We start from the raw sequence: 25,396 nt of genomic DNA, 5'->3' as shown, positions 1-25,396 counted from the left end.
CAAAGTTCTGGAGTTTCAGCTTTAGCATCATTCCTTCCAAAGAAATCCCAGGGCTGATCTCCTTCAGAATGGACTGGTTGGATCTCCTTGCAGTCCAAGGAACTCTCAAGAGTCTTCTCCAGCACCACAGTTCAAAAGCGTCAATCCTTCGGTGCTCAGCTTTCTTCACAGTCCAACTCTCACATCCATACATGACCTCTGGAAAAACCATAGCCTTGACTAGACGAACCTCTGTTGGCAAAGTAATGTCTCTGCTTTTCAATATGCTGTCGAGGTTGGTCATAACTTTTCTTCCAAGGAGTAAGCGTCTTTTAATTTCATGGCTGCAGTCACCATCTGCAGTGATTTTGGATCCCCAAAAAATAAAGTCTGACACTGTTTCCACTGTTTCCCCATCTATTTCCCATGAAGTGGTGGGATCAGATGCCATGATCTTCGTTTTCTGAATGTTGAGTTTTAAGCCGACTTTTTCACTCTCCTCTTTCACCTTCATCAAGAGGCTTTTTAGTTCCTCTTCACTTTCTGCCTTAAGGGTGGTGTCATCTGCATATCTGAGGTTATTGATATTTCTCCTGGCAATCTTGATTCCAGCTTGTGCTTCTTCCAGCCCAGCGTTTCTCATGATGTACTCTGCATAGAAGTTAAATAAGCAGGGTGACAATATACAGCCTTGATGGACTCCTTTTCCTATTTGGAACCAGTCTGTTGTTTCATGTCCAGTTCTAACTGTTGCTTCCTGACCTACATACAGATTTCTCAAGAGGCAGGTCAGGTGGTCTGGTATTCCCATCTCTTTCAGAATTTTCCACAGTTTATTGTGATCCACACAGTCAAAGGCTTTGGCATAGGCAATAAAGCAGAAATAGATATTTTTCTGGAACTCTCTTGCTTTTTCCATGATCAAGCGGATGTTGGCAATTTGATCTCTGGTTCCTCTGTCTTTTCTAAAACCAGCTTGAACATCAGGAAGTTCACGGTTCACGTATTGCTGAAGCCTGGCTTGGAGAATTTTGAGCATTACTTTACTAGTATGTGAGATGAGTGCAATTGTGCGGTAGTTTGAGCATTCTTTGGCATTGCATTTCTTTGGGATTGGAATGAAAACTGCCCTTTTCCAGTCCTGTGGCCACTGCTGAGTTTTCCAAATGTGCTGGCATATTGAGTGCAGCACTTTCATAGCATTCACTAAGTTTAAACATGGGCCTGAACGTCCTATTTAACATTTTAAATTTTATATTTTTCATTAACATAGAGTAAAATTGAATTTTTTTGTAATTTTTTACATGAATTGAATTTTAATCCCTGTAAAGATTTGTGTAATCTCTGTCAAAACTGAGATACAGAACAGTTCCAATACCCCAAAATTTTCTGTATTGATATCTCTTTATAATAATACCTTTCTCACCATCTCTGATCCCTGCCAAGTTCTGTATCATTATAGTTTTGTCTTTTTGAGGCTGTTGTGTACAGTGAAGGCAAGCTTTTGAGACTTACTTCTTTCACTTAGCATATCTTTGAGATTCATCTAGATTGTTGGATGTTTTAATAGTCTGTTCCTTTTTATTGCTCAGTAATATTTAACTGTATAGTTGTACTACAGTTTGTTTATCCATCACCCACTGAAGAACATCTTAGTTGTTCCCAGTTTTTGGCAGTATGACTAGAGCTGCTGTGAACATTTGTGTATAGATTTTTATTTGAACATAAGTTTTCATTTCTTTAGATTAGGCACCCAGGAGTTGGATTGCTGGGTCACATGGTAAGTATATGTTCAACTTTATAAGAAACTTTTAAAGTGTTTTCCGAAGTGGCCATGCCATTTTACGTTCCCACCATCAGTGTCTAGTAGGAGTTCAGTTGTTTCACAGTCTCACCAACTCCTGCTGATGTCCCTATAAACTATTTTAATAGGGGTGTAGCAGTATCTCATTGTGGTTTTCATTTGTGTTTCTTAAATGGCTAATGATGTTGAATATCTTTTTGTGTATTTATTTGGCATGCATATATCCCTTTGACATGTCTTAAGTCTTGCTCAGTTTTTTAAAAATTTGGTTATTTTCTTACTATTGAATTTTAAGTTTTAAAGTAAACTTATATACTGTATATCTAAATATATATATACAAACACAAATCCTATGTCAGATATGTGATTTGCAAATGTCTTCTGTAGCTACCTTTTCATTTTCTTAACAGTGCTTTTCATAGAACAAAAGATTTTAATCTTTATAAAGTCCAGTTTAACTTTTCTTGTGTCTTATTAGTCCAACACCATTTGTTGGAAAGATAGTCCTTTTTCCATTGAAACCTTTGCACTTTTGTTAAAAAACAATTCGTTATATTTCTGTGTTCTTTTTTTGGACTCTGTGTCTATCCGTTCTTCAGTACCACATTGTTTAATTGTGACTTTAAAGTCCTACAGTGAAATCTGTTTCCTCCTACTTTATTCTTTATTAGAATTATTTTATCTATTCTCTCAGTGTTACATTGCTTTTCCTTATTTCATAGGTAGTTACATAGGTCATTCCCTTATCTATGTATGGGAAATTCTGCTGGACTGTTATTATCCATGGGTTAAATCTGTGGACCAATTTGGAGAGAATTGACAGCCTTTACTGTTTTGAGTTCTCTAATCCATGACGATGATGCGTCTCCTATTTAGTTTTTCTTTGATTTCTTTCAGTATACATCCTGTACTTGTTAGGTTTATACTTAAGAATTTTATTTTGGGGAGCGCTATTATAAATAGTATAGTTTCTTCAGTTTTGGTTTCCAGTTGTTGGTATATAGAAATTTGATTTTTTTGTGTGTGTTTAAACTTTGCACAATAAATGCACTTATAAGTTCTAAGTGTTTTTCTTCCAGATTTCTTGGGATTTTTTTTTTTAAGATAATTATGTCATTTGTGAATAAGAACATTTTTATCTATTTCTATACAATTTGTGTGACTTTTCTTTCTTTTCCTTGTACTATTGACTTGACTGGGATGTTTGGTACAAAGTTGAATAGAAATGGTGACAGTAGCCATTCTTGCCTTGTTCCAGATCTTGGGGGAAAGCATTCAATTTTTCACCATTAAACTTGGTGTTAGCTGTAAGTTTTTTATAGTTACTTCTTGAAGTTTCTTTATTGCTAGGTTGCTAAGAGTTTCTTTTTAATCATGAATGGATGTTGAATTTTGTCATATGCTTTTTCTGCATCAATTGATTTGATCATGTGATTTTTCTTCTTTTGCCTGTTTATGTGGTAGATTACATTGGTTGACTTTGTCATTGGTCGATCATGATGTATAATTCTTCCTATAGGTTTCTGTAGGTTGCTGAGGCTTCCGAGGTGGTGCTTAGTGGCAAAGAACACTCCTGCCAGTGCAGGAGACATAAGAGGCACAGGTTTGATTCCTCGGTGGGGAGATCCCCAGTAGGAGGACATGGCAACGCACTCCATATTCTTGCCTGGAGAATCCCATGGACAGAGAAGCCTAGCAGGCTGTATAGTCCATGGGGTTGCAAAGACTCAAGAGATGACTGAAACGACTTAGCACATACAGGTTTCTAGAACAGGTTGTTTTATTTGCTAATATTTTGTTGAGGATTTTGATATTTTTACTCATGAGTGATACTGCTCTCTATTTTCTTTTTCTGTACTGTCCTTGCAGTGTAATTCTTACACTACCTACCTGGGATCAGGTCAGATTTAACAGGTTAGGGGCACTGTCCTCCACAAAATGCCTCATTTAAGAGTGTCCACAGTGTCCAGGCCATTTGTGCTTCTAACCAATTGGCTACAAATTGGGGGTTCCCACTGTTCCCTTAGATTTGCCAGAACAGCTCACAGAATTCAGAAAAGTGCTTTACTTAGGATTGTAAACGTGCACTTAGTTTTATTAGAAAGGATGCAAATCAGGACAGTCTAAGAGTCCCTTGGGGTGAGCTCTGGCAGAGCCCCAGTTGCAAAGCTTTCGTGGCTTTAGGATGCACCACCCTCTGCCACGTCAGTGTGTATCACCAACCAGGGAAACTCACCCCCAGCTTCGGGTGTCCAGGGTTTTTGTCGGGGCTTCATTTCATGGGCATGATTGATTGTGTAGCCACACGATTGAACCCGGTCTGCAGTCATGAGATCACATGACTGATCTTAGTTGATCTTTCCAGTGTGACTAGCAGCTATCCTGAAACTGCCCTTAGGCCAATCATGAATAAAATGGATACTCCTTTGAGACTTCCACTGCAGAGGTCATGGGTTCAATCCCTGGTTGGGAACCAAGATCCTGCATGTGGCACAGTGCAGGCCCCGCTTGCACCCCGCCCCCCTCCAAAAAAGATACTCCTTTAACTGGGAAATTCCAAGGGGTTAGAGACTTTCTTCCTTCCAGCACTAGGGACAAAACCTAGCCAAATTGTTAATTATACAGCAGTCCGGTTTTATCATCAGGTTAATACTGACTTCATAAAATGAATTGAAAAGTGTTCTCTCCTGTTCCATTTTCTGAAGGAGAGTGTAGAGAATTGGTGTCCGTTTTTCTGTATTTGGTAGAATTCTCCAGTGAAAACATCTGGTCCTGGAGATTTCATTTGTGGTTGTTTTTAAACTAGAAATTCAGTATCTTTAACAGTTGGAGAGCTATTCAAATTATTTCATATTGGGTGAGTTGTGGTAGTTTGTACCTTTTTGAGAAATTGGTCTGTTTGATCTCAGTTGTTGAATTTACACGTATAGAGTTGTTTGTGCTAATCCCTTTAATGTCTGGTGTTTGTAGTGATACTCTTATTTTTGGATTCTGGTGGTAATTTGCGTCTTTTTTTGTTTCAGTCTTGCTGGAGGTTTTAATGAAATCTTTTCAGAGAACCAGCTTTTTCATTCATTTTTTCTATTGTTTTTCTGTTTTCAATTTCATTGATTTCTTCATATCTTCATTTCTTTCAGCTGTGAAAGTGAAGTGACAGTTGGGTTTAGGTTTATTCTGCTTCTCCTTAAGGTGAGAGGTGAGATTTGAGAACTTTTCTCTATTACAAAAATGCTGAAGTTGATTGGCAAGAATACTTAAGTTCTACTCTTAGCAGATTTACACTATATAGTGTTATCAGCTGTATTTACCTCATTATATATTAGGTCTTGATACTTCATTCATCTTATGACTGCAAATTTGTACCCTTTTACCAAGCTTTCCCTCTTTGCCTCAGCCCTTGGCAGCCACCTGTAATTGTGGCTCCTCTCTGTGAGTTCAGTATTTTTTCCACATGTAAGTGATCCTGTGCAATATTGGTCTTTCTCTGTCTGGCTTATTTCACTTAGCATGTGCCTTCCAGCTTTATTCATGTTGTTGCAAAGCTGAATGATACTTTATTGTATTTATATGCCATGTCTTTTTCGTCTATTTATCTGTTGATGGACAGACACTTAGGTTGTTTCTATATCTTAGCTGTTACAAGTAATATGAACTTGGAGAACAGATACCTCTTTGAGATAATGATTTTGTTTCCTTTGGATGTATACCCAGAAGTAGAATTGCTGGATCATACGATAATTCCATTTTTAATTTCTTGAGGAACCTTCATACTGTTTGCCTAGTCACTGTACCAGTTTGCGTTCCCACCTACAGTATACGGGGTTTCCTTTTCTCTGCTTCCTTGCCAGCATTTGTTATCAGTTGTAGTTTTGATAATGGACACCATAACAGATATGAAGTAATATCTCATTGTGATTTTGATGATCACATTTGATTGACCAGTGATATTGAGCACCTTTTCTCTTACTTGTAGGCGGTATGTCTTCTTTGGAAAAATTTCTATTCAGGTCTTGTGCCCATTTTAATTGAATTGTCTGTTTTTTTGTTGTTGAGTTGTATGAGTTCCTTGTCTATTTTGGATATTAAATCCTTATCAGGTAAGTGATTTGTGACTATTTTCTCCCATTCCATAGGTTGCTTTCATTTTATTGATGGTTTCCTTTGCTCTGCAGAAGCTTCTTAGTTTCATATAGTCTCACTTTTTTATCTTGCTTTTGTTGCCTTTGCAACAAAATTCAGTGTCAAATTCAAAAAATCATTGATGAGGCCAATGTCGAGAAGCTTACTCTTTGTTTTCTTCTAGGAATTTGATAGTTTCATGTCTTCTGTTTGTCTTTAATCCATTTTGAGTTGATTTTTGTGTATGGTGTTAAGACAAGGGTCCAGCTTCATTCTTCTTGAATATGGTTCACCAGGTTTTCCCAATACCAGTTACTTGAAGAGACTATTCCTTTCCCCACTGTATATTCTTGGATCCTTGTAGAAGATTCATTAACCATAGTTTATGAATGGGTTTATTTCTGGAGCCTGAATTCTGTTTCTTTGATCTGTGTGTCTGTTTTTATGCCAATGCCATACTTCTTTGGATTACTATGGCTTTATAATATAGTTTGAGTTCAGGAAATATGATGATTCCAGCTTTGTTCTTCGTTCTCAAGATTGCTTTGGCTAGTCAGGGTCTTTTGTGAGTCCATACGTATTTCAGGATTGTCTTCTTCTTCTGTGAAAAACGCCATTAGAATTTTGATAGACATTGTATTGACTCTGTGGATTGCTTTGGGTAGTGTGGACATTTTAATGATATTTAATTTTTTCTGTTCATGAATGTGGAGTATCTTTTTGTTGGTTTGTGTTCAGTTTCTTTTATCAGTGTCTTACAGTTTTCAGTGTATGGATCTTTCACCTCCTTGATTATTGTATTTTTTGAGGTCATTGTAAATGGGGTTGATTTCTTAGAAAATTCTCTTTCAGATAATTCATTGTTGGTGTATAGAAATGCAGCTAACTTCTGAATATTGATTTTTGTACCCTGCAACTACTGATTTCTTTTATTAGTTCTGGCAGTTCTTGGGTGGAATCTTTGGGATTATCTATATATAAGAGCGTGTCATCTGGAAATGAACAATTTTACTTCTTCCTTTTCATTTTGGATGCCCTTTATTTATGTCGTTTTCTTGCCTGTTACCTCTAGCTTAGGGTTTCCAGTACTATGTTGAATGGAGTTGGCAAGAAAGGGTATCCTTATCTTATTTTTGAGCTTAGAGGAAAAGCTTTTCACCATTGATTATGATGTTAGTTGGGGGCTTATAATATATGGTCTTTATTATGTTGAGTACATTCCTTCTATATCCACTTTCTTGAGTTCTTACCATGAAAGAATGTTGAATTTTGTCCATTTTTTCCTGCATGTCTTGAAATGATATGGCTTTTATCTTTCATCTTGTTAATGTGATATGTCTTACAGATTTTGGTATGTTGAACTATCGTTGCATCCCATGAATAACTTCCACTTGATCTTCTTTTCTAATGTAAACATTTACAACTGTAAATCTCCCTCTCAGTACATTTTAGCTGTGTTCCACAAATGTATTTGTTGTAGTTTTGCTTTTATTTAGTTTCTGTATTTTTAAAATTTCACTCTGGACTTCTTGACCCTTAGATTGTTTAGAAGTGTATTACTTAATTTCCAGGTGTTTGGAAAATTTACTGTTATCCCCATTCATTTCTAGTTTTATTCCATTGTGGCCAGAGAATATATTCTGTATAATTTCTGTTCTAAATTTGTCAAAGTTTATTTTATGACCTAGAATATGGAGTGTCTTGGTGAATATTTATGGGCATTTGAAAAGAATGTATTCTTCTGTTTTTGAGGAGAGTGTTCTATAAGTTCAGATCCTGTTGATTAATGGTATTGTTTAGTTCTGTATCTTTGAAGTTTTTGTCTAGTAGTTCTGCTGTGAGTGGGGTGTTGAAGTCTTCAATTGATACTGTAGATTTTGTTGTTGCATGCGCATGTAGGATTGCTATGTGTTCTTGTATTGGACTCTCTTACCATTATGTAATGTATGTCCTTTGTTCCTGGTCGTTTTCTTTTTTGTTCTGTCAGTACTTTGTCTGGTATTGATATAATCATTCCTGCTGTCTTTCAGTTAGAGTTGATATGGTATATCTTTTGTGTTCATTTACTTTTAACCTACTTGTATCATCATATTTGAAGTAGTTTGATGTAGATAGCATATAGTTAGTTCATACTTTTTGAATCTAGTCTGCCAAACTGTCTTTAATTGTTATGTTTAGACCATTTACATTTAATGTAATACTGTTATGTTAGAACTTAATTCTGCCTTTTATTTTTGCTTTTTGTTATTCCTTCTTTTTTTTTTTTTTTTTTCCCCCTGTGTGTCACTTTTCCTGCCTTCATGTGGGTTGCTTGAACAGATTTTTAGAATTCCATTTCAGTTTTTCTTTCAGTTGAACTTATAGGGTAGATCTAGTGGTGACAGCTTTCTTTTCTCTTTTTCTGGGAAGATTTTGGTTTTACCTTCATTGATAGTTTCACTGAATATGGAACCCTGGGTGACAGTTCTTTGCTTTCAGCTCTTGAAAATGTGACACTGCCTTCAAATACTGGCCTCCCTAGTTTCTGATGAGAAATCCACTGTCATTTGAATCATGTTCCTCTGCAGATAATATGTCTTTTTTTTTTAGCCTGCTTTAAAGATTTTTTCTTTGTATTTAATTTTGTAAAGTTTGATTATGATACGTTTTGCCATGGGTTCCTTTTAATCCCTATCCTGTTTGGATTTGGTTAGCTTCTTGAATCTATGGTTTGCACATTTTGCCACATTTGGAAGATTTCATCCTTGGCTTCTTCATATACAGTTGAGCCTTGAACATTGTGGGGGCTGGGGCACCAGTCTCTTCACTGCTGTGTGCAGGCATCTTTATGTGTGGCTTTATAGTCAGTCCTTTGTATCCACAGTTCCCTGTTCATGGATTTAACAAAACATGGATAGTGTAGTACCGTAGCATTTATTGAAAAAAAAAAAAAATTTGCATATAAGTGAACCTGTGCAGTTCAAGCCCATGTTGTTCCGTGGTTATCTGTACTCTTTTGGCCCCCTCCTGTGTTTTTGTTTTAAATGATGGCCACTTTAAAATCCTGGTGGTGTGTGTTTGTGTGAGTCACTCAAGTTATGTCCAGCTCCTTTGCAACCCCATGGATTGTAGCCTGCCGGGCTCTTCTGTCCATGGAATTCTCCAGGCAAGAATACTGAAGTGGGTAGCCAATCCTTTCTTCAGGGGAGCTTCCTGACCCAGAGATTGAACTCCAGTCTCTCTGTTCAGGCAGATTCTCTTTGGAATCTGAGCCACCAGGGAAGCCCTAAATTCTGATAGATAAGTCAAATATCTGTGTCGCTTGGGATTGGCACCTGTCAATTCTATTTGCTCATTGAAGTTAATTTAAGATTTTCCTGGTATTCGGTATGATGGATGATTTTCAGTTGTATTCTGGGTGTTTCTGTGTTATGTTGTGAGATTCTGGATCCTGTGTAAGGCTCGCTTTGCAGTGCCCCAGTTTAGGTGTAGTGTACACAGGTTCAGGCAGCACCAGAGTAGATGAAAACAAAGGGCCTGCTTACACTGTCTAGTTGCTGCTGGGCTGGGAGTTGAAATTCAGCTCTCCCTCACTGGACCCTTCTGACACTATCCCTGTTGGGAAGGAGGATTGCCAAGCTAGCATCACCGTGCATCGCTTCATCCTGCCTTTTTGCTGTCTTGTGGGATTGGGAGTTTAACTGCCCCACTGACATCACCTTAGTGGGAAAAGCTCAGGGTCATTTGTCCTGCCTCACTGACACCAGATGGGACCATAAGTCCAACTTGGCTCACTGGCACTGCAGGTGTAGTTTTTTCCTTTAGTCTTTGGTTAAAATTGGGCACATACTAACAGAAAGTTTTCTGTTCTGTTGGCTGCTTTTCCCTGTCCTTTGGCTACAGAGACAGGGCTTTTCTTGAGGGTGTTTTTTGTTTGTTTTTGATATGTGCCTGTTGGCAGTTACAGGTTGGAGGCTTCTTCAGCATGCCATTAAGGATGTATGGGAGACTCAGAGAAACCCAGGGAGTTCACTGTGCTGCTCCGAAAGTCCCAGGGTCCCTGAGGCATTTTGCCTTCTTTGTACCATTCAGTCTTCCTTTGTGTGTTGTATTACGTACCCTAGGATTTTTTAGTTGTAAGTGGGAGGACTGGCAAGGAATAGGGCTTACTCTATCTTGGCCAAAACAAATGATCTGTGAGTCTTTTTTCTTAATAATTGTGAAAAATAGACATATCATAAAATTTTTCATCTTAACCTTTTTTTTTGTTTTGTTTTTGGTTGCACTACACAGCTTGCAGGACCTTAAGTTCGCTGACCTGGGATTGACTCCTGGGCCACAGCAGTGAAGCACCAAGTCCTAACCCTAGACCACCAGGGAACTCTCCATCTTAGCCATTTTTAAGTGTGGTACAGTTAGATAATCTTAAGTACATTCACACTGTTGTGCAGCTCATCTCCAGAATTTTCTTCATCTTGCAAAACTAATGCTTATTACTACTGAACAGATTTTCCACTCTGCCTCCTTTCCCCCAGTCCCCAGCAGCTATTGTTTATTCTGCTTTCTGTCTTTATGAATTTGATTACTCTAGGTTCTTCTTATGAATGAACTCATACAGTATTTGTCTTTTTATGAGTGGTTTATTTCACAAAGCGCAACATCTTCAAGGTTAATCCATGTTTGTAGCACATGTCAGAATTTCCTTCCTTTATCAGGCGTAATAATGGTCCACTGTATGTGCAGTTGACCCTTAAAACAACATAGGTTTGAACTACAAGAGTCCACATATACGTGGTTTTTTACCATTGGTAAATACTACAGACCTACATGAGCCACAGTTGGTTGAACCTACAGATTTGGAACCACGGATAGGGACGAATCGTAGGTCTGGAAGAATTACAGCTACGTCAGTCAACTTATCTGACTCTAAGTTGCTTGTAAATTTTCCACTGAGTGGAGAAAGTTGGTGCCCCAACCCCTCAATTGCTCATGGGTCAACCACATTCTGCTTATCCCTTCATCGGTTGATGAAACTTGGGTTGCTTCCACATTTTGGTTATTGTGAATAATGCTCCTGTGAACTTGGATGTACAAATATTTAAGACCCTGCTTTTAATTCTTTGGGGTATATACTCCGGAGTGAAATTACTCGGTCATATTATATTTTAAGTGTTTTGAGGGATTGTCATACTGTTTTCAGTAAGCAGCTATACCAGTTTATATTCCCCCAAACAGTGCACAAGGAGTTCAATTTCTCCACCTCCTCACCTCTTGCTCCCTTTTTTTTTTTTTTTTTTTTTTTTGACAGTAGCCATTCTGATGGCTGTGAAGTGGTATCTCATTGGGGTTTCTATTTGCGTTTCCCTGATGATTAGTGATGTCGAGCATCTTTTCATGTTCTGGTTGGCCATTTGTCTTTGGAGAAATGTCTGTTCAAGTCCTTTGCCCACTTTTAAGTCAGAGTTTTGGTTGTTGAAGTTCTTTATATATTCTGGGTATTAACTCTTAAATAAATGATTTGCAAATATTCTCTCCCATTCCTTAAACTACTTCTTCACTCTCTTGATTATACTATTTGATGCACAGTTTTTAGTTTTTATGTAGTCTAATTTATTTTTACTTTTGTTTCCTGTGCTTTTGGTATCATATCCAACAAATCATTGCCAAATCCAGTGTCATGAAGCTTTTCCTTTATATTTTTTTCTATGAGTTTTAGCTTTTACATTTAGATATTTGATCCATTTTGAGTTAATTTCTGCATATGGTATAAGGTAAGAGTTCATATATTTGTCTCTTTTAACATCAGTCTTAGTTTTAGAAAGATAATAAAAGCCTTTAATAGTAGAAGTTGTTAATAAGCACAAAATTCTAAACAAACTTGAGTTGCTTGGTTATTAGACGTCTCTCTTTTTAACTTTGGTGACCTCCTAAGGCTTTCTGCAGTAATGCACACAAATGTAGTTCTTTTACTTAAGCTACTCTTTTATAAAAATAATATTACTGTTTAAATTGTCTATGGTAGCCATGAGTATTGTATAAAAAAGCAGAAAAACAAGTATCATAGAATAAGAGAGAAGGACCAGCATTCTCTTTTTGTTTTTTTTTTGTTTTTTTTTTTTAATAGTGTTCAGCTAGATTTCATGGTATGCTGGAAAAAAACCCGGATAGGCAATTTTTAATCTGGATTTTGTTATTAGCTCTGAGACCAAGTTGTCAAGTTTCTTTGGATCTCTTTTGTTCATCTGTAGTGCCTCCTTCATAGTTACAGAATTAAATGAGATAGTATATATAGTCAATAAATGTGAAGTTCTTACCCCCTATATTGTGATTTTCGAAGAATGTATATACAATTTATTTACAAAACTAAGTATCTGCATAATATTAAAATAGTTGTTTAAGTCATTTGAGTTTAAGTCATTGAGTTTTCAAAGTAAAGTGACAGTTACCCTTTACTATTATAGAAGGAGAGTCTATTGAGCTTATTAACTCTTATAACACTTATAACTCGTATACCGTCCACCATATATATTATACTTTAATAAAAAGATTACTCTAAAAATATTCTACAGTATAGTGTTAACTAGATTTATATCTATATTGTGGGATCATGGTTGGTGTTTTTTTTCTTCTTTATACTTTCCTATATTTTCCAGATTTTTTGAACTGATCATGGTTACTTTTAAAATTATGATTTAAAAGACATTTTAAAGGTAACTTCATACTGAAGTGTTTATAGATTAAATGGTATGCCTGGAATTTGTGTACCATTGAACTGAACTCATTGGGGAGGGGAGCATGAAGTGGGTGGAGGGTATAAATGGAGTATGGTCATTGTTGAAGGTAGATAATGGGACATGGGGATTCAGTATATTATCCTCTACTGTCAAATGTGTTTGGAATTTTCAGTAATAATTTTTTTTTAATTGTTAAAATGAAAGAGTACACTGTGAAATGGGAGACTTAAAAAGGACTCAAGAATAAGATGATTTTCTTTTTTCCAAGAAGAGCAATTTGTTTTATCTCAAAGTTGCTCTGTGACATGTGGGATCTTCCCTGATCAGGGATCAAACCCATGTCTCCTGCACTAGCATGTGGATTTGTTACCGCTGAGTCACCAGGAAAGCCCCAATCCACTCTTTTTTACATTTTTTTCCCATTTAGGTCATTACAGAGAATTGAGTTACAGTTACCTGTGCTAGGTCCTGACTAGCTATTTTATATGTAATAAAGGACCATAACTTTCTTCAGTTCTCTAAAGGCTAAGAGAGGTGAGGAAACTGCAGAAGAAAAGGTTGACGCTGGCAAAGATTGGTTCATGAGGGTTAAGAAAAGAAGCTGTCCCTAGAACATGAAAGGGCAAGGAGAAGCAGGAAGTGCTGCTGTAGAAGCTGCAGAAGTTTCCAGAAGATCTAGCTAAGATCACTAATGAGGGTGGCTGCCCTAAAAAGCAACTTTTCAGTATCAGTGAAACAGCCTTGTATTTCAGTATCAATGAAACAGCGAAACCATAACCACTGGATCACCAGGGGATTCCCCCAAAGTATTTTTTAATTAGAGTATGGACATGTTTTTAAGGCATAACGCTATTATGGCACACTTAATAGATAAAGTGTATAAACATAACTTTTATAGGCCCTGGGATGCCATCTAGGACTTTCATAGCTAGAGAGGAGAAGTCAGTGCCTGGTTTCAAGGCATTGAAAGACAGGCTGACTCTCTAGTTAGGGGCTAATTAATGCAGCTGGTGACTTTAAGTTGAAGCCAGTGTTTATTTGCCATTATGAAAGCCCTAAGCACCCTTAAGAATCATGCTAAGACTCTTCTGCCTGTGCTCGGTCAATGCAGCAACAAAGCCTGGGTGATAGCATATCTGTTTACAGCAGGGTTACTGAATATTTTAAGCCCACTGTTGAGACCTACTGGTTAGACAAAAGATTCCTTTCAAAGTATTTCTATTCACTGACAGTATTCCTGGTCACCAAAGAGCTCTGTTGCAGATGTACAACGAGATTCATGTTTTCATGCCTGTTAATAACACATTATCCATTCTGCAGCCCACAGATCAAGAAGTAATTTCCACTTTCAAGTCTTATTAATGAAGAAATATATTTTGTAAGGCTATACCTGCCATAATAGTGATTCCTTTGATGTTTCTGGGCAGAGTAAATGAAAACCTCTGGAAATGGTCCACTATTCTAAATGCCATTAACATTTGATTCATGGGAGCAGATCAAATACCAACATTAACAGGAGATTGGAAGAAGTTGATTTCAACCCTCATGAGTGACTTTAAGGAGTTTGAGGGTTCATTGGAGGAAGTAACTGCAGATGTGGTAGAAATAGCAAGAGTAGTAGAATTAAAAATGGAGCATGAAGATGTGACTGAATTGCTGCAGTCTGTGATAAAGCTTTAACAGATGAGCTGCTTTTTATGGATGAGCAAAAGAAAGTAGTTTGTTTAGGTGTAATCTATTCCTGGTGAAGATGCTGTGAAGATTATTGGAATGACAACAAAGGATTTAGAATATAACATAAATTTCGTTGATTTTGAATCTGCAGCAGCAGATTTTGAGAGGATTGACTCCAATTTTGAAAGTTCTGCTGTGGGTAAAACACTGTAAAATAGCATTGCATGCTACAGAGAAACTGTTCCTGAAAGGAACAGTCAGTTGATGTGGCAGACTTCATTGATGTCTTATTTTAAGAAATTGCCATAGCAACCCCCACCCTCATCAGTCAGCAGCCATCAACTCCAAGGCAAGACCCTCCACAAGGTGAAGGTTTGAATGATTGATAGTATTTTTTAGCAATAAAATATTTTTTGTCTTGTTTTGGGAGGGGCGGCGCCACACCACCTGGCTTTCAGGATCTTAGTTCCCAGACCAGGGATGGAACCTGTGCCTGTGCATTGAAAGCACGAAACCATAACCACTGGATCACCAGGGGATTCCCTCAAAGTATTTTTTAATTAGAGTATGGGCATGTTTTTAAGGCATAATGCTATTATGGCACACTGAATAGATTGCAGTATAGTAAAAACATAACTTTTATAGGCCCTGGAAACCAAACATTTGTGTGCCTTTATTGTGATACTTGCTGTTTTGCAGTGGTCTGGGACTGAACCCTCCAGGATCTCTGAGATATGCTTGTATACATTTATGAAATGCTTTCATAAAATCAAGCTTGGGTGGTTGCCTGCTGCTGCTGCTAAGTCACTTCAGTCGTGTCCGACTCTATGTGACCCCGTAGACGGCAGCCCACCAGGCTCCCCCATCCCTGGGATTCTTCAAGCAAGAACACTGGAGTGGGTTGCCATGTCCTTCTCCAGTGCATGAAAGTGGAAAGTGAAAAGTGAAAGTGAAGTCTCTCAGTCGTGTCCGACTCTTAGCGACCCCATGGACTGCAGCCAACCAGGCTCCTCCGTCCATGGGATTTTCCCGGCAAGAGGACTGGAGTGGGCTGCCATTGCCTTCTCCGTCACACTTCCTAGATGCTCCTAGATGCTCATATTCTTATGAGTGGTTGTTTAGTTGCTAAGTCGTGTCCAACACTTTTGTGACCCCACGGACCGTAGCCCGTCAGGCTCCTCTGTCCATGGGATATCCAATGCAAGAATACTAGAGTGCATTTCCATTTCCACTAGAGTGCACTTCCCCAGGGTATCTTCCTAACCCAGGGATCAAACCCCTGTCTCCTGCATTGGCAGGCAGATTCTTTACTGCTGAGCCACTGGGGAAGCCCCATTCTTACGAGATAGAAATCTAAATATTATTTTGCCTGTTTGAAAAGTCTATAAACTCAAGTTTAGAAAGGTCATACAGTGGCAGACCTGGGGTTTGACTCTCAATCTTTTGGGGCTTCTAACCCATTTCTTGCTACTGTATTTTGCTTATGCAGCCAAGTTGAAATAGAACTCAAGGCCCTGACTTACACAAGTGCAGTATTCTTTCCATGATCCCATAGGTGTGGCTTCTGCATATCTTCCTTTGAGCAGAATCTATGAAATGTCGATTGTTTATTTACCAGTAGGGATGTTAACACTGAGAACAATAACTGTTCTTGTTGATTTTCACTGTAGCCACTGCAAGTTGTTGATCGAAGATGGCCGCTGCATTCCTTTCTGTCCAAATATTTAGTTCTGTTAAAGGACCATGTTCATAATTCATGATTTCGCTAAGAGTTTATTTTGTCTTAGTTTTCTTTAAATTTGGCTTACCTATATTTATGCCTTTAGTGTCATTAGACAGGCACTTGATCTGAATTCTATTGAGATTTTTTTATTTTGTATTTTATGCATGAAGCCTGGAAATGGAAAGAATTATTGAGTTGAAATATTTACTATTCAAATTACATTTCTAATTTTGATTTTCAAAATATGATTTTTTTTCTATTTCTGAATTAACAGGCGCACAGTGTTTTTTGTTTTGTTAGAACTTGTATGGGCACATTGAAAAATTATAAAAATAGTATTGTTCTAAAGTTAATATTCTTTTTAAATTAATATGTCATTGAAATTTAGTCCTTTGATTTAGGCTTATTCCATAGCAAAGTCATACTTAAATCATTCTAAATCCTTCTTGTCATCTTGGGTAAGTCACTTCAGGTTTTTTATTCAGGTTATTTAATCTGTAAAATGGACATGTTGGCAGTACTGTCTGCTGTTCTAAGAATTAATATGTATGTAGAACTTGGTAAATTGTAACATGCTACACAAATACAAGATATTTTTGTTGTTTATTAGACTTGTTTGTATTTGTGTGATTTTGGTGAGCTAATCAATTTTCATTATCTTAGAAGACATTTCTCATTAATCTCGGTTTTATTGATGTACCACACATTGAAGAAACAGTTTCAGTCTATTAGAATTTTTCATTCCTAGTTTTAGGTTATTTACCATGGAAAATTTACTTAAGTACATTAGAGAAGTTAAATTTCAGTAGTATGCCATGTCTGCAGGGAATGTTCCAAAATCCCCAGTGGATGCTTGGAACAGTGGGTAGCTATTAAACCATCTGTATACTGTGTTTTTACCTAAACATATATACCTATGATACAGTTTAAGTACAGTAAATTATGAACAATTAACGTAGAACAATTAAAGCAATACAGGTAATAAGATTAGTAAATATGGTCTCTTTCTCTAAATATATCTTGTGAAAATTTAATGCCTTTTCCATCTTAACTAAGCACTTAACACACTATGGCTGTAACTTTTGCAGTTTGAGGTGTGACAGCAAAATTAACACAAATTTCTTTTTCTTTCTTCACAATTTTGTGTGTAGAAGGTTCGTTTTTACCAAATATCGTAGCAACCTCAGCCTTCAGGTTTTTTCTTTCCTTATTACGTCAAGAATTTACACCTTTTCACTTAAAGAAAGCACGTTTAGTTATGTGCACGTGTGCTCAGCTGTGTCCTACTCTTTGTGACCCCATGGACTATAGCCCGCCCGGTTCTTCTGTCCATGGGATTTCTCGGGAGAGATTACTGGGTTGCCATTTCCTCCTCCAGGGGATCTTCCCAATGTAGGAACCGAACCCACATCTCTTGCTTCTAGGGATCAAACCTATGTCCCTTACATCTCCTGCGTTGGGAAGATGGGAAGCCCAAAAGAAAGCACTTTAAGTGAAGCTAAAACTATTCTTTACCAGCATCACTGCTCTTGCACTTTGCGGCCATTTTTCCGTCACATACGGGTTACTTGAACACAGCACTGTGATACCATCTGTGACTGTTGATCCTGATAACCAAGAGCGATAATAAGTCAGAGCAGGAAACTCTGAAGAGATGGATGGTTCATGCCCTTAATGGGACCAAACAGGACCAAATGGTGTGGGTTAGCACAGGATTTCATCACACCGCTCCGCATGTCATGCAGTTTAAAACTTCTGTTTATATCTGGAATTTTCCATTTAATATTTTCAGACTGCAATTGACTGTGGGTAATTGAAATTTCAGAAAGGGAACCATGAAAGGGGGTCTACTGTATATGCAATCTTTGGCTAGAAATCAGGGTCTAAATTTAAAAGTTGTATAGTGCCTTTCTGTTACAAGTAATGAACAATCTTTTCAAACGTTAACTTTGGGAATTGTAAGTTTGAGTGATCGTAGGCTGACTATCGGAGAAGGCAGTGGCAACCCACTCCAGTACTCTTGCCTGGAAAATCCCATGGACGGAGGAGCCTGGTGGGCTGCAGTCCATGGGGTCGCTAGAGTCGGACACGACTGAGAGACTTCACTTTCACTTTTCACTTTCATGCCTTGGAGAAGGAAATGGCAACCCACTCCAGTGTTCTTGCCTGGAGAATCCCAGGGACGGGGAAGTCTGGTGGGCTGCCCGTCTATGGGGTCGCAGAGTTGGACACGACTGAAGCGACTTAGCAGCAGCAGCAGGCTGACTGTGGCTCTTGTGTCCAGTTTTCATTTAAGTGGGAGCATCCCGTCTCTCCCCCTTAGGTGGCTTCTCCTGTTTTTTGGTGGCAATTTCACTTTACACCTTTATTCTGAAAATTCCACCAGTATTCAACCCATTGAGGACAGTTAGAATGTTTGCAGTCAGAATTTTGCCCTTCTTTTTGACACATCCTCCAGAACCATATTGGGCTTCCCAGGTAGCTCAGTGGGTCAAGAATCCTCCTGTCAATGCAGGAGACATGTGTTTGATCTCTGGGTCAGGAAGATCCCCTGGGGAAGGAAATGACAACCCACTCCAGTATTCTTGCCTGAAGAATTCCATGGACAGGGGAGCCTGGCAGGCTGTAATCACTGGGGTCACAGAAGAGCAGGACTCGACTTAGCGACTAAACACACATGCACACTGGAGCAATAGTATTAAATGGGGCTCTGCTGGCTTTCCGTGGAGAGGGCAGGATGAATGAAAATCTGTTCTTCTCCCTTCATATTTCAGAAAATAGCCACTCCTATCTAGTTCTGACTGTGATACAAAAACATATATTTGGGATTCAGCAGGAAATTTGGTAGTATAAAGGACTGCTCAGTTTGGTTTATGGTGCTTGTTTCCTTTTATAGAAGACTGCAAGGTAAATTTTAGCTTAGCTCAGGGCAAAATGATTACACATACATAATCAGTAAACTTTCTAAGCTGTGTAAGAGTACTTAAATTATTGCATTGATAGCTGTGTCAGTTTTTATTGTAAGCTATGGTGATTGATAAAATCTTACAGTATAAGATCTTTCTGCTGCTTTTAGATTGGAAGGAAGATGGTGGTGAGAGTAGTAGTGTAAGAAAAAGTTATCTTTCTGTTTTCTGGGTGCTAAAAAGAAACTTCAACTGGTCTTTTGTGTTAAATTACTTTGTACTTCATAGCTATCAATTATTTATATATGATTTAGTCATAATTTTGTAAATGAATTTTGCAGAGGACCTCCAAGTCCTGAGGAGGCTGCTAAATCTATTACAAGGGTAGAAGTCCAGGCTGCATTTTTATACCTGTTAACCACCTGGACTCCAGTTGCTCAGAATCCACTGGAACTTTCCACATTCCTGGCAGGTTTTCTTTTTGTGTGTGTGTGCTCCTCAGTTAGCTGTTTCTCCCATTTGCCAAAGTTATTTCAAATCCCAGTCTCCTCCCGCCTCCTTATCCCTTTCTAAGGAGGCCCAGTTACCTATTGCTGTATGATAAACCAGTCCAAGACTTAGTGGTGTGACTCAACAACCATTTGATTATGCTGAGAGTCTCTGTGTTCCAGGAATTCAGGTGAGCCATGTTGCTGCTCCACAGCATTGGGAGTCTCAGGTGAGAAGACACAAATGCTGGGGGAGACATGAATGACAGAGAACTGGAATCCTCGGGAGGCTTCTTCACTCAGCGTGTCTGGTGCCTGGGCTGTGATGACTTGAAAGCTGGGCTCAACTGGTGTTGTTGACTGAACAACTTACATACAGCTTCCCGGTGGCTTGGACTTCCCACATCAGGGCCTTTGTGTTCCATGAGTGGGTGTCTGGAGACCCAGCATTCCAGGAGAATTGGTCAGGAGCTGCTTGGCCTTTTCTGACCTGAATCTTGGTGGTGGTCCCTGTCACTTCCACTGTATGCTATTGGTTAGGAATGAATTTCCGAGGCCAGCCATATGTAAGAAGGATGAAATTAGACTGTCTTCTCTTGGTGAGGTGTGCAAGGTCACTTTGCAGAAGGGCATGTGGGGGTGGAAAATAAAATAGTGACTATTTTTGAAAATACAGTCTTTCACGTTGTCTCTTGATCTTCAAATTCATATACCTGAGTGCCCGCTGAATACTGCCACTTGAACATCCCCATTGCTTAAAACAAGATACGACCAAAATTTTCCTCCTCTTCTCCCGTGCACCTTCACCCCAACTACTGCACAGGGAGAAAACTGTTTGGTGTCTAAATTAGTGGTACCTTTATTATCCAGTTAGGCAAGCCCCATCTTCTCTTCTTGCTCCTTCTCCTCCTAGATAAATGAGATTGTTTCATTGTTTTTCCTCCCACGATGTCCATGGAATCACATTTACTCATCCCTGGTGTCACAGCTTTTGTTCAAGCCATTATCTCTCTCTTCCGTAAATACTGTAACATTCTATTTAATGCCTGTATTTTTGTTTAATCCTTAACTATTTGAAATGTGATGCTAAAGTCATAGGATTGGCTTTGAAGAAGTAAACCTAACAGAATATATATACTTTGTTATTTTTCAAAGTGATCCCTTATATTTACGTAGTATTTTAGAAATGTTTTGTTTAAAATTGCTTACATGTATAGTCGTCTTTAGTCATTGTTGATCCAAATTACTGCTTTTAATTAATCCTATATCATCTTTATAGTCTGGGTTACAGACTTCTTTCAGAATCTAATGAGAGTTACATACTTTTTCTAAAACACTGCTTGCAAACTGACAATTTGCCATGGTTTGCAGAAGCACTGAAGTTAAGAACTTTTGTTTTGAGGTCACATACCATTCTTCATGCTTGGCTCCAAACCACTTGTGGTTAATTGGTGGTTAGAATTTGATTCCTTTTCTAGAGATTTTTTCCTTCTATGAGATTATTCATTTAAAAGAAGGAAGCAGGCAGGAAAGAACTGCAGGCAATGAATTCCACAAATATTTTTGAATACTGGCAGTATTATGATAATCGAAGCATAACCTCCCACAGTTACTGCTCTGAAGGAGACAGTACATTGGACGTGTAAGTTTTAATATGTTTATTACAAACTCTTCATTTGGCTTTGTCTTTCCTTAGATTGGGAGCTTCCCTGGTGGCTCAGATCGTAAAAAGTGTCTGCTTGCAATGCGGGAGATCCGGGTTTGATCCCTGAGTCGGGAAGATCCCCTGGAGAAGGAAATGGCAACCCACTCCAGTACTCTTGCCTGGAAAATCCCATGTATGGAGGAGCCTTGTAGGCTACAGTCCATGGGGTTGCAAAGAGTTGGACAAGATTGAACAACTTCATTTTCACTTTTCCTTAGATTGGGGCTTCCCTTGTGGCTCAGCTGGTAAAAAATCCACCTGCAATGTGGGAGACCCGGGTTCAACCCCTGGTTTGCGAATAACAGCTGGAGAAGGGAAAAGCTACCCACTCCAGTATTCTGGCCTAGAGAACTTCATGGACTGTATAGTCCATGGGATCACAAAGAGTCAAACACAACTGAGCAACTTTCACTTCACTTCCTTAAATTATCAATTTGCTTTGAGTGAGTAAGTGCTGTTGCTCTGTAAGCAGTAAGACAGTGATGTCATGAGAAGTGAAGTGATGTCATGAGAGGTAGATGTAAATCACATGTATCATACATATGCATTTTAATAGAATTTCTTGAAATCTGTATAAATGTCATTTTGAAGTTTATATTGTACTGTCAGTGGGGGAAAAGAAAACTGCTCAGCAAGTTGATGAAAATCATATTATGAGACAGAATATTGAATATACTTGGGGAACCAGGTACATAACTTGCATGTGATCAGCTGTTTTTTTTTTTTTTTTTAATAAATCATTCTTTCCTGCTCATTAAACAAGTCCTGTGCCTTATTAACTGTTCTGGTAATTTAATGTACTTTGTTTGCAGTAACAATGTACCCGAAAGGAGTAAAACTTGTGTTTCTTTTAAAATACTTTAAAATCTATACTTTTTATGCTAATTTACACTGACCTATTTCCTCCAATTTTTAACCTTTTCCTTCTATATATAATATGGTGGTTGTTTCTAAGGTTTTAGAAACATTGTATAAAAATGGTTGTGAAAGGATAGGGCAAGTTAATGGCTAGAGAGACAATGATTCCTGAAAGAATTTCAGTAATAAAGTGTTATGACTACATATTTAAAACAAACAAATCCAGCGTCTGGTTTTTGTCTTATTTCAGCTCAAGAGTGAGGACTTTTATTATCACGTCTGGTATTGTCTAGTTGCATCGTCTAGTGTTTCCAGAGCAATGTCAGAACTATTTTGCTGTTTGTGATCATCCTTGTAATGAGTCTGACTTTAATGGGAAAATGTTTCACAGTTAATTACCAAGTGGTTTTGAATTTGAGTATACTATTTCTTAATTTGATACTTTAGAATTTTGTTTCTTCTGGGTTTTTTTCCTTTAATAATTGAGAATTAATTAGTTTACAGTTGAGACTTGAACAGTGCAGATTTGAACTGCGTGAGTTCACATGTACATGGATATTTTTCAGTAGTAAATACTACAGTAGCACACAGTCCTTGGTAGGTTGAATCATGGATACAGAGGAACAGCAGAAGTGGAGGGCTGACTATAATTTAGCCTTCACCTTGTTCAAGGGTCAACTATACTTCTCGATTCTACTGTTGAAGGCCAACCTGAAGCAAACTCTCTTCAAGCCCTGATTCGTCAGAGAAGCAGTTTCCTTGAATGAGGTGTTACTAGGCATTTATTACAAGTTAAGAAATATGTTAGTCCATGTGAAACGTAATAGTGCTTATCCCATAATAAATACTCAATAACTATAGTTATTATTAATGGTATATTTGAATGCTTTTCTTACAAATTTCCTACAGGTTTAATCAATTAACCAGATTCCTCAATTATTAAATTTAAGGTTATTCTGTGACAGGTACAATTCCTCAAATTTACCTCATCTCTTATGGATATAAACAGCAAAAGGGGAAATTTCCCATTAAATTGGGCATGTGTATGTTATAGTGCCTTGTATAGTCGTAAGTAGAAAAATTGGTTAAATATCAACACATCTGTACATGATCAAGAATTTATAGCCCTGGCCTGATAATCGCCTTGAGATAATCCCAAGGGGGTATCTTGAGTAATTTTCCTCACCCACATGTGCCTTATATTTTGTCATTTGAATACAGTATACATATTATTCTGTTCTTAATATTAATGCCTCTGGTTAATGCAAATACTAACTTGACCCTCCTCCCCCAAGAAAAAACTACTTTGAGAAAAGGAAATGCTTTGAAAATTAGTAATCTGTAATTTGTACCTATTCTTGTGGTTGTTAATGTATGTTCTTCATAAGTCTTATAGAATTACATTATTTGTGTAAATTAATACATTTGGCAGCAACGGAGTTTTAATACCTAATTTTTTTTGAAATTGTATTCTTCCTGACATCTTGTAGAAGTTATAAATTAAAGCCTGTAATCAAATTAGTTAATGATCTTTCTCTTGTCAAGTTTTCTAATGTACACTTCTTTTCTTCCCCTGCCCCCAACCAGAGGAAATAAAAGCGGAAACTGAAAAGCAGAGGTTTGTGGGTTTTTTTTTCCTTCAGTAAAAATAATTTGCAAACTTACTAGTCTTGGCAAAATAATAATGTAATCATCTCTGTTTGGATGTGGCAGATTTTCTGTATGTGATCTTTATAATAAAATCAATTTTTAAAAAATGATTTTGAGAAATACTATAAACATAAATACAAAAAGATTTTATAAATAAGGGTATTTCTGAAATACCGTAAGATATGCTTTGTCTTTCCTTAAAGACTGATTCATGTTTAGAAAGATTACTAAATATTTAGTAACCTATATAATTTAAAAATTAATTGTTTAATTAAATAATTTTCTTGAGTTTAGTTATAGCTTTGATGACTAGCTTATGACCTGTAGCAAATCACTTAACTTCTCTGGGCTTTGGTTTCCTCATGAAATACGAGAAAATGAAGATTGGTTTAGCACAGTGCCTTTTAGAACTGGAATTAGAGTGAGAATATCATCAAGATGATGAATATGATATTCTAATCAAACTCTTCATTTTTCCTTTAGTCCTCCTCACGGAGAAGCAAAAGCTGGATCAAGCACCCTTCCACCAGTGAAATCAAAGACAAATTTTATTGAAGCAGACAAGTACTTCCTCCCCTTTGAATTGGCATGCCAGTCCAAATGTCCCCGCATAGTCAGTACATCTCTAGATTGTTTACAGGTATGTATAAAATGGCACTATGTAAAAACCCTCCAATTTGAATGTATTCCTATATATTACAGTTGATGAATAGCTCAGGCATTTTATGTGAAAGCCTTGATTATTCTTTTTGTGGTAAGAAACTAAATGGTTTCTTACACTCAAAGAAACAGTAGTTGCAAAAAGATGTTTCTAGGTTAAAGGTAATACAAATCATTAGTTAGCTTAGTGAGAGGCAGTGTTTTCTAAGGTTATTAATAATGAAAGTTAACCTGCTGGTGATTTTGCATATTTCATTATTTGCAGTGATTTTACTAGATGCTTGCTGTTTTATGTAAAGCAGTAGGTTAATATTAACAGTTCAATATTTATACTTACTACAAAACTTTAGCACTGACCTTTATTTATATCAGAAAATTCTTTTCTGTCTTCCTATTTTACTTAACACACACAAACATGCGTGTGTGCACGTGTGTATGCAGATTCTCTTAGATATTTGTGAGACAAACCTCCAGAGAGAGAGTCCTTCTCTTTTCAGGTATTTTCACTGTTTGGGGATTATACCTTTTAAACTAACAGTTGAGTGGAAAAGATCATATCCATATGATTTGTTGTTAAGATAGGTTAAGGATAAGTTCATTTGATTTGTGGCCTTGTTTTCTCTGAAAAATTAAAATTATAATATCTAAGGCCTTTCTTCCAGGGTTGTAATGGTAATGATACATGAACAAATCTGTGATACATTGTGGCCAGTGTGTGGAAATTGGGTTTCAGCATATTCACAGATCCAATTTGGAAACAGATTTGGGTCGTTTGAGCGTGTTAAGATAGCTTTCACAAAAGCAGTATCAGTAATGTTTGGATAGAAGGCAGTGAGTTGTTACAACTCATCAGAGACAAGTTCTAAGGCCTGCCTTTGTCAAAGTATTGCCCGATGGTTTTGTTATCATTATTTTGCTGTTTTTGTGATTATTACAAGTGTAAATGATTTCACATGTTTATAGCTAATAAAGCTTTCTTCAGGAAAAGTTGGTATAGCCTTGACTTTTACTATATCTTAATATTTTTGTGTAAAAAGTTTAACATATAATCAATTTGTATATTATAATTTTAATGTGTATTTTATTAGTGTATATGTGTGTGTTTGTGTGTGTGTGT

The 25,396-nt window shown here is 37.4% G+C and overlaps 1 protein-coding gene across 1 annotated transcript in view; it reads left to right on the top strand.

The window, feature by feature from the left end:
- ARFGEF1 (ADP ribosylation factor guanine nucleotide exchange factor 1) overlaps positions 1–25,396 on the top strand; it is a 129,047-nt gene that overhangs the window by 22,482 nt on the left and 81,169 nt on the right. Inside the window, 2 exon segments of the mRNA XM_027561117.1 lie at positions 23,557–23,587; positions 24,103–24,259. Coding sequence (XP_027416918.1) covers positions 23,557–23,587; positions 24,103–24,259 — 188 coding nt within the window.

This window comes from Bos indicus x Bos taurus, chromosome 14 (genome assembly GCF_003369695.1).
Source record: "Bos indicus x Bos taurus breed Angus x Brahman F1 hybrid chromosome 14, Bos_hybrid_MaternalHap_v2.0, whole genome shotgun sequence".
In the NCBI taxonomy this organism is placed as follows: Eukaryota; Metazoa; Chordata; class Mammalia; order Artiodactyla; family Bovidae; genus Bos; species Bos indicus x Bos taurus.
The sequence above is the reverse complement of the archived record's forward strand: the minus strand, read 5'-3'. Positions and strand labels throughout refer to the sequence as shown.